The 10,141-nt window shown below is 43.8% G+C and overlaps 1 protein-coding gene across 4 annotated transcripts in view; it reads right to left on the reverse strand.

Moving 5' to 3' along the window:
• ugp2a (UDP-glucose pyrophosphorylase 2a) overlaps positions 1–10,141 on the reverse strand; it is a 31,360-nt gene that overhangs the window by 3,351 nt on the left and 17,868 nt on the right. For all 4 annotated transcript variants that reach the window (XM_063199989.1, XM_063199990.1, XM_063199988.1 and 1 more), the window contains exons 4-8: positions 7,662–7,853; positions 4,027–4,160; positions 3,476–3,626; positions 2,177–2,323; positions 1,230–1,427 (exon numbers count right to left, since the gene is read on the reverse strand). In XM_063199989.1, the coding sequence (XP_063056059.1) occupies positions 1,230–1,427; positions 2,177–2,323; positions 3,476–3,626; positions 4,027–4,160; positions 7,662–7,853 (822 nt within the window). The remainder of the gene's footprint in view (positions 1–1,229; positions 1,428–2,176; positions 2,324–3,475; positions 3,627–4,026; positions 4,161–7,661; positions 7,854–10,141) is intronic.

Here is a 10,141-nt window from a genome sequence, read left to right on the forward strand (position 1 = left end):
GAGAGAGAGAGAGAGAGAGAGAGAGAGAGAGAGAGAGAGAGAGAGAGAGAGAGAGAGAGAAAGAGAGAGAGTGAGTGAGGTTAGATGGACGTTCTTTTGATGGCAGTAGCCAGCGCGTTGTCGAAACACTTGATGACCGCTCCTATGGCTGTCTCTACTCAAGCTGAATTATATTCAGACCACCGTCTAGTGTCTAGGGAAGAAAGAGAGAAAATACGATTATTGTTTGTACACAACCGTGTCTTGCTCTGGATAACATTGAGACAAGAGACAGATCAGGGAATCAGGCGAGAGAAGGAAGACGGGGACAGGGTGAGAGAGAGGGAAAGTTGGAAGTTGAATGAAAGGATCCATATTTGGCAACCTACAAGTCTTAGACTAGCCAGAGTAATTGGCCTCTTACACAGTGTTACACTGGGAAATCCCATGCCATTTTGCACAATCATTACTATCTGAGAGACACTCGCACTTGCGATATGATCTGTTGTGAACCAGGCAAGTGTTACAGTACTGTGTCATGTAATCCTAACCCATTAGCTCAGCCTTTGGGGTAACAGAATATCATGATCTCATCCTGCCTTGAAGCATAGAGCCCTTGTGGTTATATAGACTTGTGTAATAATGTTAGTTAATCTCTGTCAGTGTGAAGTCAATTGCAAATTCAAGGGCAGAGAACCCCGGTCACAAATTTAGAATTTCAGGCATTTGGTCATTGATCTGTAACCTATTTGATCCACCCAGAAGTTGTAGCTACAACCTGGGTTGTCACGTTTACGTTACAGTACAACATCACATAATCTAATCCTAACCTGTGTCACAACTGCTGTCCTCATTATCAGCTCGAAGGTACGAGGTACGAGATATAATATCAACCAAAAACATCCTGCTTTCAGGATATAATCTCAGCAAATGTCCTCACCTTGAGGTCATAGTATAACATTATCTAATCCCAACCGACGGTGCAATATTCCCTAATTATAATATTGTATATATTGAAAATTGTATATAACATTGTAACGAACTTTAGCATTAGCATTATTTAGATAATGCTATGTCATATCTCACCTTGGGGTTGACTATGATCTGAGGAATTTAATATCTCGCAATCTGCTTTTTGCCAATCACTTTATGGCGATCACGATCATGGAATATTTGCCAATATGTGCCGATCATGATCAGTGGCCGATTGATCGGTGCATCTTTATAGATAATGCTATGCAATATCTCACCTTGGGGTTGACGATGATCTCCATGTCCAGTGCGTTCTTCTCCTGCAGCCTCTTGATGGCCGGCAGGGAGATCCACAGGTTGTTGGTGTTGAAGATCTTGAACTTGGTGACGGACTTGAACTCGTCCACGTGGTTCTTGGGCACCTGGGCGATCTCCAGAAGACGCAGCTTGCCGTCGTATTGGGTGAGCGTACCACCCTGAGAAGAGGACCATTACGTTACCCATTGCATTACGCTACACATTATTACATTACCTTACACATTCCGAAGCAACTTATACATGGGTTCTAAAATTTGTTTATAACCTGACTGTGCGAACCTAGCTGCGCACAACTCAACCTCTGATTGTTGGAAACCGCTGTCTGTCAAAAAAATAGGTCACGTGGTTGGCTGCCAGTGTCTTGCCCCTCCTCATAACATCGTGTTGATAAACACTGAGAACCCATGTATGAAAGACGTCATAAACAGCCCTTTAACACTCTATGGCGACCAAACTGAAAGCTCACCAAGCCCAAGTAGGTTTGTAATCATCATTTTAGCCAGCGTTAAGAGTACAATTTACCAAAATGAAAAAAATTGTACTAGGCACTCTTCGAACCCAGTGTAGGCAAGAGCCAAAACTCTATTGCCCAATCTTAAAATTGAGGAAAGGAGAATAAATATTCACACAGCGCAAAAGCTCCTTTGTCATGATTTAATGTGAAAAAATGGCACAACGTTTCGACCAGCAAGGTCTTCGTCAGGTGTCAGAGTCTGGTTGAAGCGTTGTGCCATTTTTTCACATTAAATCACGACAAGGGAGCTTTTGGGGTGTGCGAATATTTATTCTCCTTTTCTCCTTATGCGTTTTTTGATATTCTGCACCTGCAGCAATTTGTTACTTTTGGATGTGCGCGCACCTTACACTTTTTGATCCAATCTTAAAATTAACATTGGCCTGTCCTCACCTTGACGTCAGCGCGCGTCTTATCCGTGACCTCCATGACGAACTCTATCCTCTTGTCGGTCGGCTGACCAATCAGGTGGTTGAGGATGTGCAGGTCAACGGTGGCGCCCAGGTTATCGATGTTGGACACGAAGATGTACTCTTTCCCCTGGGGGAGATTACAGAAAGCATGTTTAGAGTACGGTAAACTAGTTAGTTTAGTAGGTGCAGGTCGACGGTGGCTACCAGGTTATCCATGTTGGACATGTAGATGTACTCAGTCTTTACCCTGGGGCAGATTACAGAAGGCAGATTTAGAGAGTGTGGTAACCTAGTTAAGTTAACATAGAGATAGAAAAGACTTAAAGCCAAAACAAAGCCACATGGATTTAGTAGGTGCAGGTCGACGGTGGATCCCAGGTTATCAATGTACTCTTTACCCTGGGGCAGATGCAAGAGAACAGACACATTAAGATGTACGCTTTACCCTACAGAAGATGCCAGACAACAGACACTTTAAGAGGATTCTTCTTTTTCCTGAAGGAGATGCCACAGAACAGACATGTGAAGATTAGGGGTGTAACAATACACTCAACTCACGATTCGGTTTGATTCTTGAACTATGGTTCAAGATGTGTACTACAAGATCTAACCTGATGGAACTGAACAGTCTGATGTGAAAACAAATATCCCTATGGTACAAAAAAGAATCTCATCTAATCTGATCTAATCTACACCCCACCATTTTTTAATGCATTTTTTTTTGATGATCGTCTATAGGTAGAAAGGTTACAAGAGGCCACTAATATTTTTTTTTAAAGTTAAAAATTAATAATATTGATTTGAAGCTTGGAAACACTATCACATCATATCATCATATGTACATACATGTATATATACATATCATATCAGAGCGGTAAAAGAACATAAAGTCAAACAAGTGTGCGGTAAACTTTTTCCTTTTGAACCATTTATGCATTATTTATAAATTATTTATAAGAATGGTAACATTTTATTTTAGGGATACATCTATTAGCACTAATACATACAATGTTAATGCCTGCATAAGTAACTTGTAAGGCATGTACTAAGCAAATGCTAAGGCCTACTAGGTCCTTACTAAGGTTGAATTGGTAATAAATCCCTTATTGTGCATGAACAAGACATTTGCAAATACATGCCTAAGAAATGCTTGATTTTGCTTTGTAAATGCCTTACAAGTTAGTTATACAGGAACATTGTATGTATTAGTGCTAATAGATGTATCCCTAAAATAAAGTGTTACCGAATTATAAAACGTATAAATTCTGCTAATCCGCACCTGTGAGATGAGCTGGTCCAGCAGGCCTGAGTTGTAGAAGCTGGCGTAGATGTCTCCGTGGCCGGGTGGGTACCAGGCTTCCGAGTTCTCACCAGTCAGACTCAGGTTGGTGGCGATGGGCAGCATCGACTCTTTGTTGATGCGGGGGTACCTGCCAGATTATTTACCAAAAAACAGCACCTTTAGTGAAACATTTCTTTGCAGGAGGAGATGCAGGAACACAGTTGCAGGAACACTTTCTCCCGGTAGTCTGCCGTCTATCTTAATGTGTGTGTGTGTGTGCGTGTGTTTGTGTGCGTGTGTTTGTGTGCGTGTGTTTGTGTGCGTGTGTTTGTGTGCGTGCGTGTCTGCGTGTTTGTGTCTGCGTGTTTGTGTCTGCGTGTTTGTGTCTGCGTGTTTGTGTCTGCGTGTTTGTGTCTGCGTGTTTGTGTCTGCGTGTTTGTGTCTGCGTGTTTGTGTCTGCGTGTTTGTGTGCGCGTGTTTGTGTGCATGTGTTTGTGTGCGTGTGTTTGTGTGCGAGTGTTTGTGTGTGCGTGTTTCTGTCTGCGTACTTGCTCTGGTTGAAGCAGTGTATCTTGACGCGGTGGTGCGAGTATTTCTGCAGGATTTTCTTGGTGTCCTCGTCTGTGTTGAAGGAGTTCATGAGGACCAGTGGAACGTCAGCGTTATACGTCTTATTCAGATGCTGACGGAAGGAGGAGAAGAGAACAAGGGATGAAGAAGATGAGTAAAGGATAAGTAAAGGGATGAGTTGTGCTATACTGTATGTCTTGTATTTGGGATGAGGTTTGTTCAAGAGAATGACCAATGGAAAATCAGTGTTAAAAGGCTTATTCAGGCACTGATGGAGAAAAGCACCAAAGATGAGAAAAAAGAGCGATGACGTCAGTTATACACACACAACACAAGACTAAGAGGGATGCTATCTTTTAGTCGTCATACAGAGACTGTGTACGTGAATGTGTTGCACAGTATATGCTGTACTTTATGTGTAGATGTCATCAGGGCTCTGAATTAACTTTTCACCACCAGGCAATTTGGCTAGTAGATATTTTTTTCGTACTAGCCAAATGGAAGTTCAACTAGCCAAATGGGTATTTTTTTCAACTAGCCAAAATGAAATTTCACCCACATATAGCGGGTGTTAATTTAGAGTCCTGGATGTCATCATCATCATCATAAAAAAAACGTTGTCTGTGAGGCCCTTGTGCAACCCCATGATGTCCACTAGGGGGAGTACTTCACAGCAAGGTGCAGACAATGCAGACAACACCTCACAAAAAAATAAATGAAAAATGAATTGAAAATATAATAGAACTGCCACACATATAACACAACTCTATTAGAAAATGACATGAGCAACTTGCATTGAGGGGGAAAAAAAAGTTTGACATTGGTACAAGTTTTGTTTTGACATTTGCCACATTGAAATGGCAAAGTTGAAGCACCTCTCATGGCAAACATGGCATCCAGAGCAAAGGTCGCCTTAGAAGAGCTAAATCGATGGTTGTGCAGAAGAGCTACAGTTCACCCTCTCTCTCTCTCTGTGTGTGTGTGTGTGTGTGTGTGTGTGTGTGTGTGTGTGTGTGTGTGTGTGTGTGTGTGTGTGTGTGTGTGTGTGTGTGTGTGTGTGTGTGTGTGTGTGTGTGTGTGTGTGTGTGTGTGTGTGTGTGTGTGTGTGTGTGTGTTCGATGGTCATGCTTACAGCTCTCCCAGTAATATAAGGTAAAATACAAACCTTGGTCGTGAGAATCAAAGTGAGAGCAAATATGAGCATAACATGAACTGTTTAACATAGCATGAAACAACATCACATGACTAGTACTCCGGGTAACAAGTGTGATATGGTTTAATGACTCACTGTACACAGTGTACAGATAAAATGAACAATTTAACATTTTTCATGTCTGGGATCAATTCAAGTACCTGTACATCTCTGTCTATGCATCAAACAATGTGTCTCGAGTCCAAGCTGTCAATAGAAGAGGTTTTCATCCATCCATCCATCCATCCATCCATCCATCCATCCATCCATCCATCCATCCATCGTATTAATCTATCCATTCATCCATCCATCCATCCATCCATCCAGCCATACTGAGCTACGTGGTGCATAGAGTACATCAAATCATGGCTCTCCCAGGTGTCCATCCCAAAACTCATAACACTGATAACATTGAACCTTATAACAAAGGAATTTAAACAAAGGTATGGCAGATAAGCACTGTCTGATAGTATTGATTAAATTGAGAACAAAAATACCAGCTGATAAGTGTGTGTGTGTGTGTTCATATTGGGTCACAGTTAATATTGAGTCATAACCCTCCCCAAAGTTGCTCAACAGTGTACACAGTGCAGTGCATAGGGGTTTCTCTGTTACATAGGTTTTCTTAAAAGCAACAATGTGAAGTCTGCAGCTAACTGGAACCACAAGATTCAATAATAATTGCTAACTTGGAACGAAAACTCACATCGCCAGACTAAGAGCATAGCTGGAAGGACAAAAGAAAGGCATCATTTAACTCAAGGGGAGGTGTAAAATGAGCTTATTTTTTCCAGAAATGACACAGTATCGCTTTCACCTCTCCCATAGTCACGCTCAGCGTTCGGTATGGTTGATCCACAGTGGGAAGGGAGGAGTCTGTTGAACAGTGCAATGGTGTCTGACCTTAATACTTGGGTGCATTCCAATATGCTACCTTGCGTCCTCCACTTGTGCTTGTGGCCTCGCCCCACCTTCTGGCCCCTCCTCCGTGGAGAAAACAATAAAGTTTCCCCGCTGTCAGCCTAGCCAAAACATTTTTGGGGGGACTATTCTTCATTCACCATCCACTTTGCAAATGAGAAAATGACTTTACAATTGAGATTTTTTGAGATATTGAAATATAATGCTGTTGTCAGTGATGTCATCACAATGTATTACCTCCTGGTACGAGGCCATAAGCACAAGTGGAGGACACAAGGTCGCATATTGGAACGAGTCCCTTCTGTATGGAGGCCGGACAACCTACAGGACAGTATGGCCAGTGCTCAGACCTCAGACACAGTCAATGCTGCAAGAGGATGGCCAACAAATCCTTCACTAGTGTTTGTGTGTGTGTGTGTGCGTGCGTGCGTGCGTGCGTGCGTGTGTGTGTGTGTGTGTGTGTGTGTGTGTGTGTGTGTGTGTGTGTGTGTGTGTGTGTGTGTGTGTGTGTGTGTGTGTGTGTGTGTGTGTGTGCGCGTACGTGCGTGCCTGTGTGTGTGTGCGTGCGTGCGTGCTTGTGGTGTGTGTGTGCGCATCTCTTCACCTCGATCTGTTGCACAGTGAGGTCCAGGAAGGTGTTTTCATTGCTGATGAGACTTTTGGGTCCCTTGCAGCCAATGCTAGTGTGTGTATGTGTGTGCGTGCTTGTGTATGTGGTGTGTGTGTGTATTCGTGTGTGTATGTGTGTGCGTGCTTGTGTATGTGGTGTGTGTGTGCGTGCGTGCATCTCCTCACCTCAATCTGTGGCACTGTGAGGTCCCTTGCAGCCGATGCTAGTGTGTGTTTACATGTGTATGTGCCCTGTACTATACTGTACTGTGTGCGTGCATCTCCTCACCGCGATGTGTTGTACGGTGAGGTCCAGGAAAGTGTTTTCATTGCATACACTGATGAGACTCAATGCTAATGTGTGTTTACGCGTGTATGTGGTGTGTGTGTGTGCGCATCTCCTCACCTCGATCTGTTGCACTGTGAGGTCCAGGAAGGTGTTTTCATTGCTGATGAGACTTTTGGGTCCCTTGAAGCCAATGCTAGTTTGTATATGCATGTCCGTGTGTGTGTGTGTGTGTGTGTGTGTGTGTGTGTGTGTGCGTGCGTGCGTGCGTGCGTGCGTGCGTGCGTGCGCGTGCATCTCCTCACCTCGATCTGTTGCACTGTGAGCTCCAGGAAGGTGTTTTCATTGCTGATGAGACTTTTGGGTCCCTTGAAGCCAATGCTAGTTAGTATGCATGTCTGTATGTATGTGTGTGTGTGTGTGTGTGTGTGTGCGCGTGCATCTCCTCACCTCGATCTGTTGCACTGTGAGCTCCAGGAAGGTGTTTTCATTGCTGATGAGACTTTTGGGTCCCTTGAAGCCAATGCTAGTTAGTATGCATGTCTGTATGTATGTGTGTGTGTGTGTGTGTGTGTGTGTGTGTGTGTGTGCGTGCATCTCCTCACCTCGATCTGCTGCACGGTGAGGTCCAGGAAGGTGTTTTCATTGCGTACGCTGATGAGACTCTTGGGTCCCTTGCAGCCCATGCTGGTACCCAGGCCTCCGTTCAGCTTCACCACGGCCAGCTTGTTCAAGCAGCTGCTCTCCTCCGCCTTCTTCACGTGGTCCTGAGCCATGATCCGGTCATACGGCTGGATCTGGAGGAGAGGAGGAGGAGGAGAACAAAGGAGGATGAGAAGAGATGGAGGGGAGGAATACACTGTACATACGACTGGATCTGTAGGAGAGGAGGAGGAGGAGGAGAAGAAGAAAGTAAGAGGAGGAAAGAAAGAGGAGAGGAAGAAGGCTATCCTCTCCACTAGGGCTGTAACAACACACTCAACTCATTTTTTGGAGGTAAACCCTAAGAAATGGAAATGATGGGAGAGGGAGAGAGACTCACCTCTGTCAAAAAATGGCTTCATAATGTGGAAATGTCCATCAACACAGTATACAACGACAATAGTTGGAAGTGTGTTGTTAAATATCTACATAATATAATATATTTTGTAACTGTATTTTATCGACTAATATGATTTACTGTAAGTAGATATTTAGCCTGACATTTAAAATCTGGTCTTTGATTAATGTGTTACTTCATATTCACAGCTTTAGTCCATTTTTTGACAGAGGTGGGCGTGTTCTCCATTGATTTGCATTGACTGAAGGTACGTACCTACACTACCTACACAAGATGGGAGGCTGAATGTGCCGTTTCCCACTACTGCCACGAAAATTTGCTGTGTCACTTAATGTTCTACCTCTATGATTAAACTTCTATGGTCTATGATGTCTTGTGTTGTCATCACGAGGCTACAAGCACAAGGGAGGACAGGAGTTTGGACGATGGAATTTAGCCATGGTTTTTAGGCACCATGAGTGCATCTTAATATGCGACCTTGCCTCCTCCAATTGCCTCCTCCACTTGCTTCTCGTCATGATGACATCACTGACAACAGCATTATATTTCAATATCTTGCAAAAGCTCAATTGTAGAGTCTTTTCCTCATTTGCAATTGGGATGGTGAATGAAAAACAGTCCCTCAAAAGTTGTTGTGGCTAGGCTGACAGCTGGGAAACTTAATCGTTTTCTCCACGGAGGAGGGGCCAGGAGGCGGGACGAGGAGACAAGCGCAAGTGGAGGAGGCAAGGTCGCATATTAAGACGCACTCCATCATTCATTCATTCATTCATGAGCAGGTGGGAAAAAGAGGAGAAAGGTGATTAAAAAAAAAAAATCCATATTCTAGAGGTCCTTCATACACACACAGTCCATTCAGTGCACGGTTCTCGGTTAGTATTCAATACACACACAGTACAATAGAAACAGATGTTTTCGAAAACAGTGAGAAACTGACCTTCTGCTAGTGTCTGTACTGCATATAGTTAGTCTGGCACCCCCTCTCTCTACACACATCCCATAATGTCATCGAAATGTTAGACCAATAAACCAAGTCGACGAACCATGACCTAAAACAAAGTCAAAACATTTACAACAATGATGCTTCAGGAATGCACTCTTATCAGATATAGTATAGACCTGAAACTTCATGAACTTCAGCCAATCTTTTCAAGATTTCATGGTCCTGATTTATCCAAACATTTCAAATTACTACGAGTTAATAAGGGCGTTCGTGATGGCGTAATTTTGACGAAGTTGAAAATTTGCTAGGCAGCGAGCATGCTCAGTGTGTCCGCGTGAAGCATCATGGTTAGAATTTGCCGTTCACGACGCAGTTGAAGGGAGTGACCTCTGCGCGGCAGTCGTGTCACATGGCGTTGAACCATCGCGGGAACAAAATTTTTGTCAAGCAACTCCGCAGTAGCAGAAACCTACTGCCGGGCAAGAAGACCTCCTCCATGATGTGAGGAATCTGCCGTGATTGGTGTTCATAGCTCATGTGATTCATGTGTGTGTAGTTGAACGTGCTTCATTTTCTACATGCTGAAATGCATTTCATGCTCAAATGCAGCATACTCAGAGTGGTATCATCCATATGTATGGTCGCACAACCCACTTACAACAGTAAAAAAAAAGAAACAAACCACCCTGTCGTCAGATGTCTATCTTCGCCACGTAGGTGTGTATGCCCTTGGTTACAAATTTTGTACTATTCCGCGGGCCGCCTGCCCGACGGTTAGAGTAGTGGTTGCGCGCCTGACTTCCAATCGTGAGGTCCCCGGTTCGAAACTGCATCGAAACACAGGAAGGCTTTACTTGCTGATGGTTAATGTGGAAACAGACCCGTTGCGAGAGACTTATCTTGTCTTTGATGTATGAAAGTGCACGAAACAGAGTGGCCTTTGTGGTTGGCGCGCCATGGTAAAGCTACATATTGAACACCTGGGTTCAATCCTCGCAGGATGGGTTGGCGCTGTTCAGTACTTTTAAAACGGTCCTATCTGAATGACGACTTTGGTCCCAAAACACACAATGAATAGCCTA

This window comes from Engraulis encrasicolus, chromosome 1, assembly GCF_034702125.1.
Source record: "Engraulis encrasicolus isolate BLACKSEA-1 chromosome 1, IST_EnEncr_1.0, whole genome shotgun sequence".
NCBI lineage: Eukaryota > Metazoa > Chordata > Actinopteri > Clupeiformes > Engraulidae > Engraulis > Engraulis encrasicolus.